This window comes from Paramisgurnus dabryanus, chromosome 23, assembly GCF_030506205.2.
Source record: "Paramisgurnus dabryanus chromosome 23, PD_genome_1.1, whole genome shotgun sequence".
NCBI classification, from domain to species: Eukaryota; Metazoa; Chordata; class Actinopteri; order Cypriniformes; family Cobitidae; genus Paramisgurnus; species Paramisgurnus dabryanus.
The window spans coordinates 10908715-10934486 of record NC_133359.1 but is presented as its reverse complement, the minus strand read 5'-3'; the positions used below and the strand labels follow the sequence as shown (position 1 = coordinate 10934486).

The 25772-nt window shown below is 37.7% G+C and overlaps 2 protein-coding genes across 2 annotated transcripts; one reads left to right on the top strand and one right to left on the bottom strand.

The window, feature by feature from the left end:
• gnaia (guanine nucleotide binding protein (G protein), alpha inhibiting activity polypeptide a) lies at positions 1 to 14443 on the bottom strand. Its single transcript, XM_065291935.2, has 9 exons — positions 13983 to 14443; positions 5731 to 5773; positions 5226 to 5367; positions 4874 to 5031; positions 2616 to 2744; positions 2231 to 2360; positions 1951 to 2104; positions 1665 to 1871; positions 1 to 952 (listed from the first exon to the last, which is right to left on the bottom strand). The coding sequence occupies exons 1-8, from the start codon at positions 14098 to 14100 to the stop codon at positions 1681 to 1683; spliced, it is 1065 nt and encodes a 354-aa protein (XP_065148007.1). The 5' UTR covers positions 14101 to 14443; the 3' UTR covers positions 1 to 952; positions 1665 to 1680.
• A 4185-nt stretch (positions 14444 to 18628) lies between these two features.
• On the top strand, positions 18629 to 25512 carry chrm2b (cholinergic receptor, muscarinic 2b). The gene is made up of 3 exons (XM_065291936.2): positions 18629 to 18961; positions 21334 to 22170; positions 23914 to 25512. The coding sequence occupies exons 2-3, from the start codon at positions 21369 to 21371 to the stop codon at positions 24474 to 24476; spliced, it is 1365 nt and encodes a 454-aa protein (XP_065148008.1). The 5' UTR covers positions 18629 to 18961; positions 21334 to 21368; the 3' UTR covers positions 24477 to 25512.
• The last annotated feature ends 260 nt before the right edge of the window (positions 25513 to 25772 follow it).

The following is a 25772-nucleotide window of genomic DNA, read 5'->3' as shown; positions in this document are numbered from 1 at the left end:
TAAAGTATGCCGTTGCATACGGCAGCATGTTTTATTAACAAAATAGTGGATACTAGTCAATATTTGCTACCATTCAATAAGAGATGACATTTTAGAAAGGTGTATTTTTAATTGATCATACATATTAAAGTATATTGTACCCCTGCAGGGTTTTACAACGTGGAACAGATGGATTTGTTATGGACCTATAGTGCAAAATAATGCGAAATGTGTTTAAAGTACAAACCTTTGGTCCATTTATAGATTAAAAAGTGTTTCCTTTGATCAATAAAATGCTTATGAACACATGCCTCTACCTTTCACAGAGCTCTCTACTAAAAAAAAAGTTTTGATTTGCAGGTGCAGAGGACCGAATTCATCAACAATTGTCAGTTTCACCACAGTTTTTCCATCATTCCAATCACAGGCAAATGTGATGTACTGTAGGCACGCACTGTCCTTGCAATGATGGCTGTGCTCAGATAAAGCAGAAATGTATACAAATACATGATATATATAAAAAACTGTCCACATAAAGTGGCTCTGCCCTTCAAATTCACAGTTCTAAGATCATCCACAGTTGTTTGGTCTTGAACGTATTTTGCTTTTTCAATCTACAATGTCGAAGTTAAAAGTTTTATGGATGCGTTTATAAATAGCAAACTGTAACATTTACTTGTAAAAATGCAAGGCACACCACCTTCACATTTATAGTAAAGTAAGAAAATGTTCCCAAAAAAACCCTTAGAGTGAAAAATACCCTTGTAAAAGGACAAAATCCTACAAATGACTTCAGCGACAATTACAGTTGTACAAATATTTTACACAAAAAGGCTTTTTCCTAAAATGCTCTAAAAATGTTAAAATGTTCAGAGAACATAAATAAAATAAAAAAGTTAAGTAATGCATTTAACATTCATGCTTCTTCCTCCTTTGGTTCTCCCAAAGGTTTTGTCAGGTCACTCGTTTGGGTCTGTAAAAGACAATATTAAACGTCAACATACTGGAGATAAAGAAATCAATTAATGGGATAGTTCACCCAAAAATGAAAATAATGTCATTAATGACTCACCCTCATGTCGTTCCAAACTCGTAAGACCTCAGATCATCTTCGAAACACAGTTTAAGATGTTTTATATTTAGTCCGAGAGCTTGTTGACCCTTCATTGAAAATCTACGTACGGTTTACTGTCCATGTCCAGAAAGGTAATAAAACATCATCAAAGTAGTCTATGTGACATCAGTGGGCCAGTTAGAATGTGTTGAAGCATCGAAAATACATTTTGGTCCAAAAATTACGACTACATTCAGCGAGACTAAAGTCACGTGACTGCAGTGACACGGCTGACGTGTTATCTGGTGCACCCGATCTGTTTTTTTTGTGCGCCCGGGCTTCGTTTACAGTCTGAGGAAGACGCACGCTGTAAGTTTGATGTCACATGGACTACTTTGATGATGTTTTTATTACCTTTCTGGACATGGACAGTATACCGTACATAGATTTTCAATGAAGGGTCAACAAGCTCTGGGACTACATCTAAAACATCTTAAACTGTGTTCTGAAGATAAACTGAGGTCTTACGATTTTGGAACGACATAAAGGTGAGTCACTAATGACATAATTTTCATTTTTGGGTGAACTATCCCTTTAATGCTTGAGTAAACCCTGCCAACTTCCTGCTCACCAGTGAGACTGTTCATTTAGAAGAGCCCGCAGTCCTTCAGGTTATTTTTGATGATGACATCAGTGACGGCATCAAAGACAAACTGCACATTCTTTGTGTCGGTGGCACAGGTGAAGTGAGAGTAGATCTCCTTGGATTCCTTCTGCTTATTCAAGTCTTCAAACTGACACTGAATGTACGCGGCTGCCTCTTCATACGTGCTGGATCCTTGTAGGGAGAGAGAAGTTCATTCAATTTAGAAATTCTGAAGCTTTCAGACAATTTGATTCAGAGACTTGAAGCTTACCGGCATACTCTGGGAAACAAATAGTGAGCGGGCTGTTCTTGACCTTATCTTCAAACAGATCCTTCTTGTTAAGAAACAGAATGATGGAAGTGTCGCTGAAAAATTTGTTGTTGCAGATGCTGTCGAACAGCTTCATAGCTTCATGCATTCGGTTCTGTTGCCCAGAAGAATAAAAAAATCGATACACTGCTCGAAAATGACTTTTGGGTGTAACGTTGATAGGAGTTCATATGATAAATTTTTACAGTGAATGTAATTCCAAATGTATTCGAGTGCTCACCATTTCCTCATCCTCAGCCAGGACGAGATCGTAGTCACTAAGAGCCACACAAAATATAATAGCGGTCACACCCTCAAAGCAGTGAATCCACTTCTTCCTCTCTGATCTCTGGCCGCCCACATCAAACATTCTGAAAGTGCAGATGTAAAGGGTGGTGAGATACTGAACGCACAGTGAGATTTAGATCAAATCATTGGTAAAAATGCTCCAATAAAAGATATTAGCATAGTTTTGACATTTTTTGCCAGACTAGCACTTATTTGTAAATGACACATAAACAGATGACTCACTTCCCCTATTTCAACACAAAACAAAGCCCACATTATACATAATATCATACAGTAATAAAAAAATAACAGTGTGAGTGACACATTTCCTAGCTTACTTGAAATGGAGATCTTTGAAGGTAAAGTGGGTCTCCACAATACCGGTGGTCTTCACTCTGCTCCTCAAGACATCTTGTTGTGTGGGGAGATAGGAAGGACTGGATATCCTCTCCAAGTCATTCAGGTAGCTAGAAAAAGTCAATGGACCGGTTTAACCCTTGATCAAAACAATCCCAAATTTGGGTTTGGACTAGACCACGATCCTGTCATCTTTATACTCATTTCTAAAATGAAACCAAGGTCATTTAGTGGATGTATAAAGTCAGTCACACTCAATGTACCAACAGATTAAAAACAATGTGTTCATATATAAACTGTATATCATCTATATGAACTATGTACTAGATTATCCCTAGAGTATCAAGTGTCTAAAGGTGGTAGATCCTTTACTTAGCCCCCAAGCTCTGGAATGATTTACCAAATAATGTTCGAGTATCAGACACAGTCAATCAATTTAAATCTAAACTCAAGACATTCTTTTTTTAACAAAGCATTCACATAAAATGTCCAGTAAATGTACTTATCCCGCAATAGTTTGTTTGTCCAGAACAAAGCATTCACATCTCATCTTGGTAATATACTTATGCCGCAATAGTTAGCCTGTCTGGAACCGAGCTGATTTAAAACACAATACTGTATGACACTTGCATTACATGTGAACGGCCCCTACGCTAATAGGATTCTGTAGCTCTCTCCCTGTCTCTACCCCGATGAATATGAGAAAAAACAGACCCAGTTCCTGCTGCTGTGAAGGTCATGACACCACTGATCTACTGACCATCCTTCAACGTGATGCCTAGCCGATGCCTGACCAACGGCGGAACCAGTTTAATCCGCTTACCCGTTCACATACCCCGATAATATTTATATATATAAATATATATACACATGTATCTCTCTTAGGGGTTTTTCTCCTCCTAGGAGTTTTCCCCCTGGACTAGCCAAGAGGGTTTTTCTCCTAGGGTTTTTTTCAACCCCTGGAGAGTCCGCCACCATTGGCTTAACTTAAATACTTAACTGTATACATTACATTATTACCACATTCGCTTTTCTATGCTTTTTCCTACACCTATTAATGTAAAGCTGCTTTGAAACAATTAACAATTGTGAAAAGCGCTATATAAATAAAATTGAATTGAAAAATTGAATTGAACTAGAGGTCTTAAGGGGTCACAAAAATTGTACCGAACCTAAAGAGACCTTTGAATGTGCCACACAGAATCATCTTAGACCGATCTAATATTCAGAAGTTGGACTCATTAACTTCCAGGACCGGAAAAAATGCAATAAATTTAAGCATACCGGGTCGAGTTCTGGGTCCTCCTTGATCCTTTACTACATTCTATGCATATAACCATGTGTATGAACCATATATACAAGAATTTTGCTGCCTTATTAGACATACAGTACTGTGCAAGTCTTTGGCCACCACCACCACCAGACTTGAATAAAGCGTCTGCCAAATGCATAAACTATTTTATTAAGATACAAACAGAAAATACAGGAAATATCTAAAAAAAATTAATTTTCAGGACTAAATGTCATCTTCAGGCATTGTCTGTGTTTAGTGTGACCTCTCTTGGCACTAAAAACATCATGAGCGTTTTTAGCAGAATGAAGTAAAAGGACTGCAGTTTCCTGCTATTGCTCAAGTGGAAGGGGAGTTTACCTTAAAAACTTGACACATCAGTTTACATGTTTATATAGTTTTTAATACTATATACACATTTCCTGTATTTTCTGGGTGTATTCTATTAAAGAGACTGAGAAATAATTATATATGATTACTATAACATTGCAAAAACAACAAATCTAATTCTAGCATGGTGGACAATTTTGCACAGTACTGTTTATTGGTCATGTAATGCGTTGTCATTCATGTTTTTTGGTGTGGCTTAAGTATCTAAAAATATTTTTTGTCTTTATATCCTTTCTTTATTATAAGAGGTACCATAGAAATCTCTATGACGAATGCGTCTCCCTCATTTGGGTGGTATGCAAAGGGTACGGTTTTGTCCCATGCTTCGAGAACACGCAGTCCATATTTGCATTTTTTTTCTAAGGTTTGCATAAGGCATATTTGAATTTTGACCCATAATGGATGAAATAACATTGATTATAACTCAGAAACTGAGATATCTGCACGTAGAGAATGAGCTAATAAAGTGGCTGGTGGCCACAATGGAAATCGGAGGAAGAGTGAGATTATGTGGGTAGCAGTGAGGTCATTACGTGGAAATTGAAGAGTGGTACTCACTATGAGGCCGAGTCGTTCAGCTGGTACTCTCTGGATCGAACGAAACATGCTTGCACTCCTGAATCCTTCCACAGCCGCTGGATGATGCCGGCCAGTTCGGCAGTCATGAACCCTTCGTCCACCGATCCGGCTAGCGCAAACAGCTGCCGTGCATCATCCTGCAAAGACAGCCAATAAAACGCCTTGCAAATCACTCTCATCTTCATGATCTTTGATGTTTAAGCTTCTTGCCTTTCCTTTCCAAGTTGTCAATTGGAATACATATTTTCATCTGATATCAATAAGTGGCAAGAAATGCAATCGGCCTGTTTGCTCATTCAGCTACATTTAAAAGCATAAAAGCAGCACTTACAGCCCGGGCAGCATCTTCAAAGTTGATCTTAAGACGGCCCATGGCCCTTATGATGGCGATCATGGACTGTAGGGTGTTGCTGTAGACTACGGCTCTGAACTCTTTGCACTCCTCCTCGGAGTAACCTTCCTCATGGATGATTCTGTGGGAGAAATATAATGTCATTAAAGTGATAAACTTCCGGTCCTGGAAGTTAATGGGTCAATACAGCATGCTATATAGCTAATGGGGAGCACATATGGAATGGAGGCAAACTGTTATACTGTCTTGGATACATATTTATATGTAAGGTACAATATAAATATATAAATATATATATATATAAATATAAATATAAATATAAATATAAATATAAATATAAATATAAATATATATATAAATATATATATATATACACATTCCACAGTCAAATGATGATGTGTGGACATTTTAAATGTTAGCCATAGTTTTAATTTGCATCTAGTGAAAATAAAAATGTTTATGAAAGTGACAAGGGAAAACGTACTTCATCTGTTTAACAATTGTACTCTTTCCAGATTCACCAGCCCCTTATAGAAAAAAACAGAGAGAAAGTGTGTTAGCCAGATGGATACACACCCAAGCATTCCAGATGCTTTCAGAAGCATCCAGATCTTTCCCTGCTCCACAAATAGGTGCTTAAATTTTATGCTGGGAATCTAACATTCAGTTCAGCACAAAAACCCTAAACATTTACTTCAATGTTTTTTCTTCACTAAAAGTAATGATTTTAATTAGTTTTGGATAGTATTGTACTGAAACCCTGACAGAAACGTTTCCTGAAATGATCTTATCACATTACATAACAAACAACATAACATAAAGAAGTGACCAACCAAAACATCAGGAAAATCTGATGCTGTGTGAAACTGCCCCAAACAAATCCCTCAATAAATCAATTGTTACATTTACACAACAACAATGTAGTAAAAATGGAAAAATGGAAACGACAACATTTTATTTTAAAGGATTAGTCAATTTTCTTTAAAAAATCCAAATAATTTACTCACCACCATGTCATCCAAAATGTTGATGTCTTTCTTTGATTATTCGAGAAGAAATTATGTTTTTTGAGGAAAACATTCTATTTTTCTAATTTCAATAGACTTTAATGGACCCCAACACTTTACAGTTTTTATGCAGTTTTAAAGGACTCTAAACGATCCCAAACGAGGCATAAGAGTCTTATCTACCAAAACGATTTTCATTTTTGGCAAGAAAAATAAAACATATGGACTTTTAAACCACAACTTCTCATCTTCCTCTGGTCCTGTGACGCGCCAGCGCGACCTCACGTAATATGTCATTATGTCAAGAGGTCGCGGATGACGTATCGAAACTACGCCCCAGTGTTTACAAGTGTGGAGAAAGAGGACCGTTCCGACGTTGTTGCATGTCGAATGATACTTATTAATGTCTTTAGTGTCAGTTTATTGTTTAAAATGGTCCGCAAATGTGCGTTTCATATATGTAACACGTGACCTTTTGACGTTATTACGAAATTACGTGAGGTCGTGCTGGCTCGTCACACAGCCGTGGAAGAAGAAAAGAATATTTTTTATGCCTCGTTTGAGATCGTTTAGAGTCCTTCTAAAACTGCAATTTTAAACTGCATTAAAACTGTGAAGTGTTGTTGTCCATTTAAATGAGAAAAATCCTGGAATGTTTTCCTCAAAAAACATAACTTCTTCTCGACTGAACAAAGAAAGACATCAACATTTTGGATGACATGGTGGGGAGTAAAATATGTGGAAAATGCCAGACCAGTAGTTGGTAATGTCATACAATCCTTGCGCCCATAACGCATACTGTGACAGTACGTACTAAATCAGATAAAGACTTCTCATAGACTGTAACGGTAACGGCACGTTCTATGTATGAATATAGATATAATAAATGAAAGTCGGATGTACTACATCCGTCATGTTGATACATCACGTGACATGTCATCATAACAGCAAGGGAGACGTTAACTTAGATGATGTTAACTCTTTCCCCAATTTTCCATCATTTATGAGACAACGCTTCCCCGCTTTTGACAGAAAAGATTTGTGAAAATCATAAAAAATGCTGGCGCTGGCTGGCAACTTGTTTTTTAAATGCTGGCGGAAAAAAAATTAATCAAGCGCAATTTAACCACAAGGAACTGTTTTCCTCATGCATTTACATTTGACTCGTGTTACAGCTTTACATCACTTTTAAATATGACAAAAATTCTTTGGGTGACCGACCTCCATTGAGTTCACGGAATAGTAAAGTGTCCATCAAATGCGCAATTGCCGGAAGCAGTCGGTAACCCTGGTACTTTTCGCCAAATACCATGAATTCGGACATCTCGTATTTTCCGGACTAGAAGTTGCACTTTTTTTATAGTTTGGCGGGTCCTGGAACTTATAGTCAGGACTTATGTCAAAATTACTTCATATGAACCAAGAAAAACCATTACAGTCTACAGCCGCGAAAGTCCGCTCTGTGCTGCTCCTGTATTTATGTAATCCAATGGATTCAGTGATGTGAAATGATTTCAGGACCTTTTTGAACTTGATTTGGCTTGTCGTAATAATGTAGTCTATTCAGCCTCCCAGGTGCTTTCTGTATGGTATTGTGTGTCGTGTAAATAACCGTTTATGTTACTTTAACATGTACGGACACATATTCAGCCTACTGTTTTGTGCTTTTGTTTAGTTGAATAACTTGCCTTTCCAGATTTAATGTGTGTTCTTCGGCTTGGATTTTGTGAAATCATTTTCTAAATAAACACGACGTACAGTCCAGTCACAGTGCGACTTATATTTGTTTTTTTTCTCTTCAAAGCATTTTTGACTGATGCGACTTATACTCCAGAAAATACGGTACTACTTGCCTTGCCTACTGATTTTCGCTGTATAGTATTGAAGTAGGCGATTTCGGATGCAGCAAATGTCTGAACACGTAATACGTGCAAGCGTCACCTTTTCATGAATTTGTATTTTTGTAGTTTACACAAAAACGAAAATGGTGTCATTTTCAAAAACTTGCACTTGGAAACCAGTTTTCAAAAGTTTGTGTTTTCATTCGCTAAAAATGCAGTTGGTACCCTAAAACACTATTCAGACTCCATACTACAGAATATTTCTAAATTTTGTATGTAAACAACTGGAAGAATGGTATCAAAGAATCCTTTCTGCATTCTGAGAAACAAAATGTGCACTGCGCAACATGAATAGGTTAATTAAACATCACTTTAGTAATTGGGATTACACGCAGTTCTCTGTAAACAGATTGTAAATGTTTTACAAATAAAATATATATTTTTTATGTAGTATTTGTGAACAACAGCCCAGTTGCTTAAACCCAGCAAAATCAGCCCACAGACAAAGTCTTTTTATCCATCACTGTCTTTCACCTCCCAAAAATGAAGGCACGCCTATACTTTTATCCGTGCTCAGCAAAACCTTAATACCCCCTCACACGGCTCTCGTTTAAAGGAGCTCCGCCTTGCCGTCAGACTAAAGTTCATTCGTTCAGCGAGCAAACATTTCAATTAAGCATCTCAGTTGTGGTTGAGGAGGTCCCTGCGGGTGGATGTCTCTTTCTCTCGGTCCCACAGCACCAATACAGCAATTAGGCCACATCAGCATGTCGCACAGATTCAAACTCTGCTGTGAGGAGACCAAACATAGGAGCACAAAGTTTACACCAGAGACACCCAAAAAATCCCACACGGGTAGATGAGAAGCTTGTGCTGGTGCCCAACTACTAATAGTCTTTCAACAAAGCCTGTGTGTTCCCAGAAGCATATCACTTTTCAAGACATTAATATATCAAAGATATAAATTAAAAATTATAAACTGAATAAAATTATAAAGAAACACTTTAGTTTGTGTGCATAATTCACAAGCTGAACTCAAAGATCTTATACTTTCTAAAGCTTTGTTTATACTCGCGCTTTGGTCCGCAAAGCAAGCCTCCGCGCGTCTCACCAAACGGAGGAGGCATTTATAGTTGACGCGCTTGCTGTTGCACTTTTTTTTTAACCGCCAGGGGGCAACGCAAACAATCAAGTCAAAAACAAACCCAAAGAAGAGAATAGAAGTCGTCGTCCGCTGGAACAACCCTGGTGCTGGTAACATCAGAGCTTTATATATAAAAATGAGAACATTAATAAAACAAAAATCTCTTAAATATGTCTTTACTAAACATTATCATTTCATTAACGTTTTTCGCTAAACAAACAGTACAGACATCTTAAAGGCGCTCTAAGCGAATAATGTGCGACGTCACTTCCTGTTGATGTTTGAACTGTTTTCAAACAGACAGAGCGTAGCTAACTCCTCCCCCTCCCTTCCGTGCTTTCATGAACGCGCCCAACCCCCACCCCCAAATCCTTCTTGTCGTTTATTGGCTGGAACACTTTGTTATGGTTTCTGTTTGTAGGTTTGGCCATTTGTTGATATTGCCGTTTGTGAAGCCTGGGCTGTCTACAGAGATCGCGTTTTTTTACAGTTTGATCAGCGGACAGGCAGCAAGCAGATAGTGAGGAGATGTTTCCGGTATGTAACAAAAAATGTTTTATGGTCTAAAACGCTTCAATTCGCTTAGAGCACCTTTAAGGTTTGTATTTTATTCCTCGTCCAGTGGTTCATTCAATACAAATATAAGCCAAACATTCTGAATCATGTAAAATAATTTGTGTTTTAAACTGCAAAGTTTCCATACTTTACTTCCAGAGTGTCAGATAAATATATACATTGTTTTGCTTGGATTGATCAAAGAGATCTGTCACATGCTTGCCTGCTCAGACAGAATCGCCTCGAGTTCAGTCATTTTCGGATGTGGTTACAAAAAAATGCCGTGCACACCTCCACACGAAATGAGGTCTTGCGCACCCAACGCACACGACCGCCCACTCCGCGTTGACGTCATTTTTGCCGCGCGCACCAACGCGCCCGTACAGACACGGCGAGTATAAACATAGCTTCAATAGACTCTCTCTCAAATATTCTCAAATATAAATAAAAATCTGTGTTAGTGAGCACTGGACATTCCTGCAGTCCACCTGCCAATTGCAAGCTCCCTCAAAACTTGAGACATTTGTGACATTGTGCTGTATGATAAAATCGCACATTTTAGAATGGCCTTTTATCATGGCCAGCCTAAGGCACACCTGTGCAATAATCATGCGGTCTCGAAAGTATTTGATTAACATATAGTGTCGAGAGCATTCTCAATTTTGACGGAGATGGAGTTTAGCGGCTATTGTATCTAAACTCTTTTTTTCTTATATCTACTTGTAAACATAACTATGTCGGTCATAACAACTGGTCTGCACTCTGCACAGCATTAGGGCTGTCACTTTTTATTCGATATTCGAATATGCATTCGAACATGACGTGAAATATCCGTATTCGAACTTTAAATAAACCATCCGGTTTTTTAAATGCCATATGTAACGCATTTTTTACAGTAACACCTCGTAATAGGAAGGAGGCTGAGAGTGAGACCGACGACGGCAACTGTGCGCAAGAGAGGGAATCAAATTGGACCAACATGAACCTAATGTGCATGTCAAGATAGAATTATAGTTTGTATATAAAATGACATATTATTGTTTATAGTGTTAAATATTATAGCAGAATAAAAGCTTGTGTTAATACGTTCGCATTATGAAATTAGCATGAATGAATATAATTATTATTACCACGCAATGTAAACTTTATATTAAACAACAACAGCATTTGTCTTGTAAACGGATTTGAAATGATCATGTGCTGACTGTCACGCGTCACATAGACGACAGAGTCAAGTGAGATCTGCTTAACTCAGCGGTAAGTTTTATTTCATCTCAAGTATCAAAGGGTTTGTGCTCTCTATCATTGAAAACGGGCAAGCAAACAGCACGCGCAGGGTTAATGTACTTGTCACTGACGGTTCACAAACGCGTGAGATAGGCTATGTATGTGTCCTTGTTGTCAATGAGATTACTTCTCACAAACACGCTCAAGCGCGGGATATGTGTGCTTGTCAATGACGGGCATTAAATCCGCAGAATTCCGCGGAGTTTTCTTCCGAAATCTGCGGGTGCGAATTCCGTTTGGGCTCCTATAACTTACTCCTGCTGCTGTTTAAGTTGTCACGTTATTGTCTGTAACTGTTCTGAATCATTTTTTCATTTACAAGTTTTGTATTCATAAGTTGATAACCTGCTGTTTCAAACATTAAGTAAAAAGGTAATCCAGACAGCCCAGTTTATGACTGTCACTGTTCATAATTTTGTGATTGAATCTCCATTATGGTGGGTTTTTGATGCGCGCCGGGGGGGGGGGGGGTGTGGATGGGTTGCCCAGATATTCGAATATATTCGGATACATTGCATGATATTCGAAATCCGTTCGAATTTGATTTTTCTCAAAAGTGACAGCCCTACACAGCATTAAGTCCAACACAACCCCAGTCTTGAATATATACCCCAACTTCTTGTAACACTAACCAGTCAAACCTCCAAATGCCACCATAACAAACCACAAAAAAAATGTAAACACACACAATCGTAATTTTTGTGATTGACCGTTGATGTCAAGTTCGACTACTAGTGCCCATCCCTACATAAAAAAAAACAGGCCTTTATGACATTTCACATATACACATTTGACACTTTTACAACTTCAAGTACATGCCAGCTATAAATTATCAGTGTACACAAGTCACCTGGGATTGAACCAATTACCTTTTGCACTGCTAATTCAATGGTCTGTCACTTTTAGTCTCTATAGATTCCCTCTGTTTTTGTCTGCCATTCAAAAATTGACTAATCGAATGGTAAAAGCAAACATCCCTTGATAAATTTTACATATCGTATATGTACAGTTGCATGCAGATGTTAAATTATTTATAGAATATAATAGAAATGCTTGTGTTTGAACTTGACTCCCTAAGCATTGGCTTTGTCCGGTATCCTGCAGCCACATTTATGGTGCTGTAATATGAACTGGCTCTTTGGTTTCATGGCAACAAACCACTATCTGAAACGCACCAGAATCGTGCATTTGAGCTTATATCGAGTGAAAGCCTTCATCTTTAGATTTCAGTACACTTTTTTGATGCTCATTTACCTTTGCAATAGAAAAGTAACTATACATGAAATTATTTCTAGACATCAGCAATGCATTTAAACTGTGGCAACCTGGTGGTCCTCTCTTTACCCTTAACTAAAAGTCCAGCCTGATTTATGACATGCATAAGCACACATGCTGATCATCCACTATACAAAAAGCAAACACACCTGTGAATGCAAAGGGTGAGGTACAAGGTTAAGGGCGAGGTTGGATAATGAATCAGCACTTGGGGGCAATCCAGTTAACTGGACAATTAGACAGCCAATTTCCCAAAACTTAATGGGAGATATAAAATCTGCTATTATCCAACCATTCGCAAAGGAAAAAAGAGACAGGCCAAGGAGTAAACGGATACAATTATAAGCACACAATGTTATCACAGAGACGAGGTTGTTTTACAATACTGGTTTGATGAAAATCTAGGCTAGTCATTGAATGCATCATTGCAAGGTCAAGTAAAAGCGTAGACACCCCAATGCATTTAAGCCACAGACATTGCCAATAATGACATTTGTAGTATAATAAACTACTGTTTTAAATACCACAATGGAATCTATTGTCTGGTTTCATTACTCAGTGTATTCAAAGTCTTTGCACACACAAATAATGGAAAGGTTCAGTAAAAACATATGCAAAACATGAATTGAAAGCAGAACAACAAGTGGCTTACATGTAAATCACAATGAATTTACAATTCTACTGCTTTAGAGAAAACAAACTGTTTAGAGATCCTGTTTATACAAAAACAACCGTGAAACCGTATTAGTCTTCTGCGAAAACCAGTCTTCAGACAAGAACAAGATAAGAGACCCTAAATTCCATTTTTGTAATAAAAATAGAAATGTAAATAATGATCATGTGGTTTGCAAGGTAGAACATTGTATTGGCAAATAAAATGTATGGGAAAAAAGTGAGTGACAGATCATGTAAATGCAAAGGTCAGTTCAAAAACACAATATCTGATGTTATTGTCTGTGTTTTATATGTTCTCAACCTGATAAATGATGGATTAGTTAAACAAAATACAAAAATCAGGTCTTTTTAACTACTTTCAGTCAGTTAACCAAGACACATCTAGGAGCATCTTTAAATCTTACTAAAAACACACAGCAGGTCCCTCCATATGCTCGTTTATCATAATTGGATCAGTGCGAGTTTAATCTACTAGATCCATCTCTGCAAACCTGGTCAGTGAATATTAAATTAGATTAAAGTCTAGTATTTTGTTGGTACTAGGATTATCTGGGAGCCGTTTGCTTCTAACTGACCACTTAATATGCAAACAATCTGAAGAGATCAAAGCCAGAATAAATGCATGTTGTTTAATTTAAAAAAATCAATTAAATAACATTTATAAAAACATATTTAGCGATTACTTAATTTTTGGTTACAGTAAATATAAAAAGCAGAATTATACTATTCAAGTAACGTTAACACTATCACTGAATGATGATTTAGCTTCATATGCTACTCACGCTAAAACCGTAACTAATGACAAAAAGTTTACAAAGTCACTAAATACATATTAAAATTTTATTTTGCACACGTTTAAATAATGAATAAATTGTAAACAGTTAACATCCTCACATAATGTCATAAACACAAAGTTTGTTGTGCTAATCCACCGGCGAAAGTGCTAACTCACCAAGCAGCAGTAGCTTGACTTCTCTCGAGGCTTTCTCTCCATCATCCCTCAGGTTTTTGTCTATCATTTTACTCCTCTCCTGGGCGCTCTTATCGCCCGTGCTCAGGGTGCACCCCATCTTTTAGGCGATAAAACCCCGTTCAGACGATATGAGAAGGCGAAGAGCCGAAAATGGTAGAAATAAATTTCATGCACCAGTGGTTCAAATGAGGGAGCCACCCCGATGTCTCACGCCCAACTGCGCGCGCGCGTGCGTGCAGCCTTTTAAAGTTTATACAGCGCTGAAGTTATGAAAGAGATAAATGCGGATGTTAATAATCAGTTAAGTGTCATAACGGCCATACTTCGTAAAAAATAAAGTGATAATTGGGTCATTAATGCCCAGCCTCACGCTCGGCTTCTCCCGAAGTTGTTAAAGTGTTGAGTTTCCTGTTTCTATCCTACATAAAGTCCCCCAATACGGGGGCGCGCCTGAGCGCACGTTCACGCAAACACGCACTGTCACACGGGTACGTGCATGTCGGCATCAAGTTTCTGGCGTTTAAAAGATTTTTTATTAAAAAAAAAAAATTTGGGGGGGGGGAGTATAAACTTTACGTTTTTATTAAAATGTGTAATATTGTTATTTACCTATTTTTTATATTTTATTTTGTCTTTCAACTTTATAACGCCTATCAAACAGCTTATCTATTGCATTTATATTTTAAATTACTATTATTAGCCAAATTATTAATGCTACAAATAAATATAATAGGCCTACAATGACATGTTGTTAATACATGTTGGTATCACAATTCTTCATTCAAAGCATCTATTATGAAACAAAACATATTATTCACATTAGTGCCTGCCTTATTAAATAAAGACAAGCAATTTATGAAGGCAATATGTCCAGTTGGTGAGCTGTGAAAGGCCACATCTGGTTGGTTGGGTCGCAGGTCTACCCATATTCAAATAGATTGTGATTTAGGAGATTTTCTTAGGTGGCATAAACCGCAATAAGATGAGCTCATACACAGACTTTAGGAATATTATCATAGCCAGACTCATTATTTTACATATTATTTACATTTCAAATATCATGAGCATGCTAACCAGGGACCAAAGCTTCCTCTCATATCTATGACTGCTGTATTTTCCTAAAGAGCCACAATGGAGGGCAGGAGCCACTTAACCTTCTTATTTTAAAAATCTGACTCACATCATTATGGCACAGTATCACTTTATTTCATTTATTTCCTTTTTTTGCACAGTAATTGTTCAGTAAAACGTGGTGTGCTTTTCTTTAATTATGTTCAATTTAATCTATGCACTTAAAAATGAAATATAAAAATGGCACATGACTATATTTGTTATTTAAAAATCATATATAGAAAGTGCTGATGCAAAGTAAAATATTTTATGCATTATTAATGAAATCCTTTAAAACTAACCATTTTCTGTTGGATTTAATCATGCACAATTTGCACTATAATTTGCAGAATACAACCATCTAGCAGGTGCCTTCATCTTGAGATGCACTGGTGAGGTAACAGACACATAGATTTAATTGTTCTTTCTGCAGCATGGTGAGACTTGTTAGACCTGGGGACTCATTGCTTTGCAAAGAAACTGCTGAAAAAGCACCCGGGGGACACGCTTGCGTATGTACAAGTTTGCAATAACATTAAAATCACGATAGGGTCTGCTTTTATTTGCAACCATTTTTAACTCAATCACTTGAATATCTGAAATGTAAACTTTTAAGCTCACAATTTGAATGCAGTACATTTATTTATTTATTTACCATGTATCTCTGTTCTCGTTAATCAAAAAGAAAGCCTTTATTTTACAAAGATATTTGGTTTTGATGGCACAAAGCGAGTGTTTAATTTTACCTTGCTCAGCAGTGTCACCAAGTGGTTGCTAACTGCAACAGCAACGATTAAAGATTTTAGCCTGCTTCATTCGTGGGTCATACAACTCTGAATTTATTTATTCATTGGTAAACACAACGTAATACATTTAGACAATAATAATGCATAATGAAAACCTAATTAGGCTACCTAAAAAACAACTTCAAATTAATTTTCCATATTACAATATCAGAATGTTTACTCAAATTTGACTATATATTTATCATAAAAGAGTTAAGGGTATTTAACTAAAAACAACAGATCTGGCTAGATATGATACAGCTACGGCCAAATCTCGTGAGATGTTTAGAGGTTCGGTTTGGAGGAAGGATGAAAAACAGCGGTTCTGGCTAGATGGGATACAGCTATGGCCTAAGCTGAAACGACTCTAAACTTTGTAATACTGAATTGCAGAGTTATCGTTAAACAGTTTCACCATATCTGTTTGGGCAGGGTTAAAATGTGACACACTTGAGTCCCCCGCGCATGGCCCCGCCCCTAACGCAACGTCGAGGATCCATTCAGGCAGCAGTTTTTTTTAAAGTTGAGAGAGAAGGCAGCTTTTCCGCGAGTGGGCGTGGTTTCAGCGCCGCCATTGGACACCCCCCCACCGACAGAAAGCGGAGAACACTGCCTATTTTGATAATTTAAACTAATTTTATTTACTTGTTAAATTGCTAAAACCCCCTGGATTAAAGAATAACATTTGAAAAAAGCATTATGGGTCTACTACACACATACACTCTCAGAAAGAAAGGTAGGCTATAAAAACTATCACTGGGGTGGTACCTTTACAGAAAGTGTACCTAAATATGACCTTTTTAAAGGTGCCGTCCCAGTGATAACTTTTGTCCATTTCTTTCTGAGAGTGTAACTACTGGTGGTAATACCTAAATAATAAAACAAAAAGTATGCCTTCTTGCATACTAGCCTACATACTCGATCATAAAATATATATATATATATATATATATTTTATGCACCCTGTCAGGAAGTGACATTGCAAAGACAGTAGTTTGGCAAAGTTATTGTCTGCTTGATCATCTCTAGTTTGTTGACACACTAAAGAATTTATTCACAGGAACTAAGACTGCGCTTTGTCTTGTGGTGCCTCTATTGAGGTGTTTGACAGAACAATTCAACAATGTTTCCACTGGAGCTGGCAAGTTATCCATCCTTCCAATAAATCTCACATCACTGCAACACATTTATCTGAGCAGTTTCAGAGAAATTTCCAGGTTAGTTCAGTGACATTCAGCATCAGCTCATTATTGAAGAACCAGAACACCTAAAAGTATTTTGGAGAGAACCTTTCAACTTCTTCATTCAAAGGCAGTGGAAATGTGACTATAAGGCTTATAGTTTTGCTTTGGAGGATATAACAAACACATGGACGCTATCAAAGAGGACCTCAGCATTTAACTTATTTATACATTTGAGTTTACATACACCTGAATCTGGAAAATGCTGAATATTTGGGAAAAAGAAGAGGAATTTTGAAAATTAAGGTTGCTTTTAAATTTAGCCTCGTCCTGAACAAGTTAAATCACATGAGAAATGTTTACAGAAAGTTCGCAACATAGATAATAGCAGAATTTTACAACTATATAATTTGTAAAGTTTAAAATATGGATATTTTTCTTACAAAATAGCATCGATTACCTGCAGAAAACCTTTATTAACCCCTTGGAGACATGTGGATTACTTCTGTGAAGTGTGGATGCACTTTTTTGGGCTTCAACGTCTGAAATTGTTCCCTGATCCCTGTTTATAAAGTGTGGAAAAGGACATGATGGATATATTGTTTGAGGGTGAGTAAATCAGGTAATTTTGATATTTGACTGGAGCATCCCTTTTTTGTTACCTGGGGACATTGTGCAAATTTTCAGCATTTTCAATAGTGTTAAAAAATTGTGAACTCCTCAACTGTATATAGTACTGCTACGTACTGTATCTATTATTTACATAGAAATGAATATCCACCTTGACTCATTTGAGAAACAATAGATGTCATCATGGCTACATGCAGACAGTGCACACGACAGTGCAGTCGTGATGTTTAAAGAAACACTTTGATTTAGTTGTACATTTCATCAATACACAAGAACTGCAGTTGTATAAAGAATCCATGTAGGGTGCTTTCAATTGTGATTTCACAAAAACACTGTATATTATAGCTGTGCAATACAACAGATATTTTGTGTTTACATTGTGCAAAAAACACAGTATGTGCAGATCGCATTAGGTTTAACTTGCTCTCCTACTGGAAATTAATATGAATGTCATTTGATGCAATAGGGAACTGTGTGCAATTTTGTAACAACAGATTGGGAACTGAACCTTTTTATTCCATGACAATACACCTCTGTACAAAGTGAGATTCATAAATAAAATATGACTGTAAGCATTGTTGATTACAATAGACTCTACTTTACAATAATAAATGCTGAGTTGTTGGTTACAATTTTTTTGTATTTAAATAAAGTATTTTATAGCTTATGTTTTGATTGGCAGATTGGTCATTATATTCACATTCTCATTTTATATCTAATGCTAAAATGTCACAACGTAATCTGGTACGAGTTACCAAGGCCACAGCACGTTAGATATGGCAGCGGTGCTTAAAGCGGCACCTGATAAGCAGACGTTAAAACTCCCATGATTTGGGATGTGTTCATCACGCAATGTTCTTGTTGTCTAAAAGGAAACATTTAGAAAACATTTCTTTACCACAAAAGCTGCATGCTGTCCTTGGTCCTGAAGCCCAAAACTGTTAAAAATTTAAGGGCTAGTTAAAAGAAACTCCTTTATTTAAAAAGAAACTCAAGTATTGATACTCAAGGGGTGTCTTGCAAAGAGCTACTGACTCTCCTTCTTGAAGTTTCCTGGCTTCTCATATTAGTGTGTTTTGGGCCCACCCACTACACATGAACACAATACATTTACAGTCACAGACGGGAACAGACAAGCACATCAACCTGCTTCCTGACTGAAGAAGACGGACACTACTGATGATCTGTCCGGTCAAACCTATTCAAAGACTTATGATTCCATGGACGAAGGACATCAGAATACGTATATAAGGTATCAGATGGTTTTTAATGTACTTTGGTTTTATTTTGCATTTAATTCCAAAAGTCAAAAAAGTTAAAATGAGTAAAGACTTTCAAAAGGTTTGGATGAAGCAAATATTTAAAACTAGTATTTTAAATTGTTAAATTTGTATTGTGCGACAGATGCATTGGTTTCAAACAACTTTTACCATTTCTGAGCACACATTTGTTAATGTTACCATATACATAATAAACCAAAGAATTTGCTATGAAATAAAACGCATATAAACATGCACACACTAAACTTAGCCAAGGTACAAATTTTATCACCGGTTCAGAGATTGCTGTTCCTCGTCACAGCCCTGAGATATTTCCCACATGGTTGCCCTGAATGCCGCAGGCTTTCTAACAAGAACTTGTGGCACCATCTAAAAAATAGGTGACAATAGGAGGACTCGGGATAAACATTTATTTTTTGGTCTTTTCTCTGTCATATATATGTGTATTTTTTTTAGAAGTGAGCATGTATGTAGAAATATAATTCTTTCATTTTAAATAATGATGTATGTGGTAATATGTGTGACCCTGATTTTGTGTTTAGGAGCATCAAAATTTGATCTCCATTATTGATTTCAATCTTTGACATGACCTTACTCTTATATTATATTTCCATTTAATGTTTTTCACAAAAATGACTTTAGCTGAGTTGTCAAAGACACGGTCACATATATAAAAGCCAAAGCCATGTCATTCATATTAGATTAGGTGATAATAACATTGTGTGAGTACTGTCATTTTTCCTTCAAAGGGAAAATATAACACACACCACTGTGCATGCTCTCGCTCTCTCTCTCTCTCTCTCTCTCTCTCTCTCTCTCTCTCTCTCTCTGTCTCTCTCTCTCTCACACACACACACACACACACACACACACACACACACACACACACACACACACACACACACACACACACACACACACAAACACATACAGCTGTACGGCTTACTTTGAAAGTGATAGTGACCAGACCCCACAATATCTACTCTTAGCAAACAAGACAAAACCAACCAAAGCCTGTTTATACTTGTGAGCGCTCGTGAGTGAAAACAATACAACCAAAGCACTTATTAACTCAGTACATATTAGATCGGTACCTGACCTATATGACTAGCATATACCATCTGTTTACATTACAATTTATGATGTATTATATGAAATTATTTTACAAATAGTTGCATAATTACTGTGTGAATGGTCAAAATATGCACCCCAGTTGTCACTGGGGAGATACCCTTTCAAAAAGTAGAGCTTTGTACCTAAAGAGTTCAAATTAGTACCTCAGAGGGGCATATTGGTACAAAATGCATACTGTACATATCTGTACCTAATGGTACATATAAAGGCCTTTTTAAAGGGTACTGCTCCAGTTTAACATTATTTGTTAAAATAATCATAACTGAAGCATTTAACTTACACAATGTCTCACTACACTTAACAAGCTTACTGGCCCTAAATGGCCATCCTGGGTAGGGTAAATATGGCATGATATCAAAGTCCATTTCAAGCTACATTAAAATCTCAGAGATAATGAAACATTAGGCCATATTTAGTTTTTATTCAGAGGTATTATCGCTCCCATCAATGAGCAATGTTCTCTTTAGTGCTAATGAAAATCTGGCAACATGCAACAAACATCACCAACACAAAATGCTGGGCTATTTTTAACCTAGCGTTGGGTCAAAAAGGGTCGAGCCCAGCCATTGGGTTGAATTAACATAGAAATGATTTACCCCAACATTGGTTAAAACAACCCAGCACAGGTTCAATTAAGAGTTCATCACTTTTTGACCCAACGCTGGGTTGAAAATAACCCACCATTTTTGGGGAGGAATACTTTTGGTTATATACACTGCAAAAAATGATCTTCAAGAAAAAAAAAATATTTGTATTTTTGTCTTGTTTTCAGTAAAAATATCTAAAAATTCTTAAATTAAGATGCTTTGTCTTGATGAGCAAAAAGACCCAAGAAAATAAGTCTAGTTTTTAGACCAAAAATATCAAATTTAAGTGATCTTGTGCATAAAACAAGCAAAAAAATCTGCCAATGGGGTAAGCAAAAAAATCTTGAAAAATTTTCTAAAACACTAAATTCAAGAAAAATTCAAGAAAAAAATGCTTACCCCATTGGCAGTTTTTTTGTTTGTTTTATGCACAAAATCACTTAAATTTGATATTTTTGGTCTGAAAACAAGACTTATTTTCTTGGGTCAAAAGCATCTTAATTTAAGAATTTTTAGATATTTTTACAGAAAACAAGACAGAAACACAAAGAATTTTTTTTTCTTGAAAATCATTTTTTGCAGTGTACATCTGTATTGATAACGGCTATACTTTCTTCCCCTAGGCTTTGATGTGCATATCCAAATCAACACTTTGAAAATGGAGAATTTGAACTTAACGCAAGACTCCAGCCATGCAAACAAGACAGTTTTTTTCCTAAACAGCCGGTTCACACCTGTCGAGTTTGTTTTGATCGTTCTCGGACTGAGTATTTTAAGCCTGATCACAATTATTGGCAACGTTCTGGTCATGCTCTCCATCAAGGTTAACAGGAACCTACAGACAGTCAACAACTACTTTTTGTTTAGTCTAGCGTGTGCAGATTTATTTATTGGCGTTTTCTCCATGAACCTTTACACGGTCTACATTGTGATCGGCTACTGGCCTTTGGGCCCGCTGGTTTGTGACCTGTGGTTGGCTTTGGACTACGTGGCGAGCAACGCCTCCGTTATGAACCTCCTCATAATCAGTTTTGACCGATATTTCTGCGTCACCAAACCTCTCAGCTACCCGGTCAGAAGGACACACAAGATGGCCGGCATGATGATTGCGGCTGCCTGGATCCTGTCTTTCGTTCTATGGGCCCCGGCTATCCTGTTTTGGCAGTTCATCACTGGAGGTCGAACTGTGCCTGAAAATGAATGCCACATCCAGTTCTTCTCCAATCCAGCGGTCACATTTGGAACGGCAATCGCTGCTTTTTACTTGCCGGTCATCACTATGACAATACTGTACTGGCAGATCTCGAAAGCCAGCCGCAGTCGTGTCAGAAACAGGGCGAGTCGGAGTACGGATGGAGGTCAGGCTGTGCCCATGACTGAAGGAAATGTGGAGAGGAAGTCAATCCATGGAGTGGAGGAAACAGTTCCCCGGAAGCGGAGCGGCTCAGATGCCACTACAGGTAAAAGTGTTTTAAATTGATCTGTTGATGATGGCCTGGCCATTATGGTTGTAAATAAAGTAAATATATTCCCAGTATACCTCTCTTAAAAATAAAGGTGCTGCACAATGACATAGAACAGGGGCAGGCAACGTCAGTCCTAGAGTGTCAATGTCCTGCAAACTTTAGCTCCAGCTTTAATCAAACACACCTGAACAAGGCCTAAAGAATAACCTGAAAACTACAGGAAGGCAAGGTCTTATCAGGGTTGGATCTCAAATCTGCAGGACATCGGCACTCTAGGACCTTTTTTGGCTGTGAGGTTCCATAAAGACCACACTGGATCTGGGCCAAAGTCGCCAGGTCCGAAATGAATTCGGTGGCGTCGGATCTGCACCTAAGGGGTCTGCTGTCTGGGAATGGTTTGGTCAAATATGGACATTTTCAAAATTAATTTAATCCAACAGTTAACAAAACAACCCAGCACCTTTTAAGGTGGTGCATGATGCCATATAAGAACCATTTTGGCTATGAGGTTCCAAAGACCAGACCCAGACAGCAGATGACTCTGGGCCAAATCTGCACTGAAGTCGTCAGATCCGGAATGGATCTGGTCCTAAGTCGTCTGCTGTCTGGGAATGGTTTGGTCAAATATGGACATTTTCTAGATTAATTTAACCCAACAGTTGGGTTTGACCATATTTTACCCAACCATGGTTTGAAACAACTCAGCACCTTTTAAGGTGGTGCACGATGCCATAGAAGAACCTTTTTTGGCTATGAGGTTCCATAAAGACCCAACCCAGACAGCAGACGACTCTGGGCCGAATCTGCACTGGATCTGTGCCGAAGTTGGCAGGTCCGGAATGTATTCGGTGGTGGTGCGGATCTGGTCCTAAGTGGTCTGCTGTCTGGGAATGGTTTGGTCAAATATGGACATTTTTTAGATTAATTTAACCCAACAGTGGGTTTGTCAATATTTTACCCAACCATGGTTTGAAACAACCCAGCACCTTTTAAAGTGCTGCACGATGCCATTTAAGAATGTTTTTTGGCTATGAGGTTTCATAAAGCCCAACCCAGACAGCAGACGACTCTTGGCCAAAACTGCACTGGATTTGGACCGAAGTCGTCAGGTCCAGAATGGATCCAGTGGCAAGGCGGATCTGGTCCTCAGTTGTCTGCTGTGTAGGAATGGTTTGGTCAAATATGGACATTTTTTAAATTCATTTAACCCAAAAGTTGGAAAAAAGTTGCCGAATCTGCACTGGATCTTGTCCGTAGTCGGCAGATCTGGAATCGATCCAGTGGCGGTGCGGATATGGTTCTAAGTAGTCTGCTGTGTAGGAATGGTTTGGTCAAATATGGACTTTTTTTAGATTAATTTAACCCAAAAGTTGTGTTTGTCCATATTTTACCCAACCACGATTTGAAACAACACCTTTTAAGGTGGTGCACGATGCCATAAAAGATCCTTTTTTGGCTATGAGGTTTTATAAAGACCCAACCCAGACAGCAGACAACTCTGGGCCGAACCTGCATTCCTGTTCGGAATGCATCTGGTGGCGATCTGGTCCTATATTGTCTGCTGTCTGGTCAAATATGGACATTTTTGAGATTCATTTAACGCAACCGTTTACCCAACCATGGATTGAAACAACCCAACACTTTTAGTGTAAATACTTATAATATGCAAATTAAACAGTAAAATATTAAGACGGTCTTTTAAAGATCACACTGAAAATATTTTGTATCCTCTTACAGGAGAAGAGAGAGAGAGTGAGAACGACTCTTTATCTGGCAGCATTCTTGCCTCATCTAACCAGAAGGAGGAAGAGGTCACGTCCATAAACACTAACGGAAACATCAAAAGCGAACAGACCCCATCCGCTCTTCTAGTCTCTAAAAGACCCTGGGTCGAACTGACTTGCTTCAAAACACCATCCAAAGAGAACCTGCAAAACACCTCTGAAGCCAACACTGGTAAGGAAAGGTTGAGTCTGGCGTCACAGAAAGACCTTATTTCACGTTATCAGAAGAGGAGGAAAAACATGTCTTCTCGAGAAAGGAAAGTTACACGGACCATCATGGCCATCCTGGTAGCGTTCGCAGCCACGTGGACACCTTACAACGTCATGGTCCTCATCAACACCTTTTGCTCGACCTGTATACCGAACACAATGTGGATCATGGGCTACTGGCTCTGCTACATAAACAGCACTGTTAACCCTGCCTGCTATGCCCTGTGCAATGTCACATTCAAGAACACCTTCAAACAGCTTCTGACATGCAAGTACAGGAATATTTATTCATCTAGAAAACACTGAGACGTATGGATTTTTTTTGCTGAGAATAACCAGAAGTCTGGTGGCTTGGATGTAATCCTGGGTTTTACGATACTGAAACGAGAGCAGTCTAAACTGTTGAAACATTCCAGTGCTGCTGCTCCAGCAGCCAAATTAAGGGAACTACTAAAAAGTAGCTGCGGGTAGTCTTATTCATGTTTTATTGCTTGTGTGTTAAAAACTCAGTTTAAAGTTTTTTTATGCTGTGAAATGTTGACGTTTATCATCGGTGTCCTTCTGAGTCTGTTGCCAAAAACTATTTTAAATGATTAACAAATGCTTTTTATATAAAGGGACTTCCAGTAGTACATATTCTCTATATTTATACAACATACTATGGAAAAACAGTGGTCTCAATCAATTTTTTTTAGGTTTAAACAAGGGGTGCATGATTTTTGAAAAACGAAGTCGGGCCGAGTACCAAAACACACTTGTAGCCAATCAGCAGTAAAGGGGGTGTCTACTAACCGACATTGTTGCCTGGGTTGCGTATGTGTGGGGCAGGTCTATCAAAACAAGGTCCAGATACTGTTGGGGTAGGGGTCTGTTTGTTTAGGTAATTTCAAATATCAACATTGGCTTTCAGAGATCATGCACCCCGCCTTTAATTTAGAGTTAGGTCCATCAACACCAACATGTGACTTTTGCTTGTTTTTTAATAAGTCAAAATGACTTTATCATCACATACTGGTGCTGGTGATACAGCTCAGTCCCACTGAACCCGAAAAATTCCTGTAAGTGATCCATAAATCATATTTTAACCCTTCATACACTGTTACAAAAATGTTACTGGGTCAGTACCCTTTAAAAATACGTATACATTTAGTACACTTATGAACCTTAGAGGTACCAATATGTACATCTGAGGTACTAATATGACCTCTTTAGGTGCAGAGCTGTACTTTTTGAAAGGGTACCATCCCAGTGACAGCTAGGGACCATTTATTCTAACAGTGTAATTATGTTAAGGCTTGTGAAAGTCCACTAATTTGTAAATATATTGTCATTATTATTAACCAGTGCAGTTATGCTATATAAGCACGGTGTGTTTTATTATTAATATTAGGGCTGTCAAAAGATTAATCTTGATTAATCGCATACAAAATAAAAGTTTTAGCATAATGTGTGTGCACACAGTGTAATTTTTGTATATACACAAATACACACACATGCATGCATTTAATAAATAAATAAATACATACATACAATAAACACAAATATTTTACACAATCTTTTATTTTGTATGTGATTAATCTTTTGACAGCCCTAATTAATATC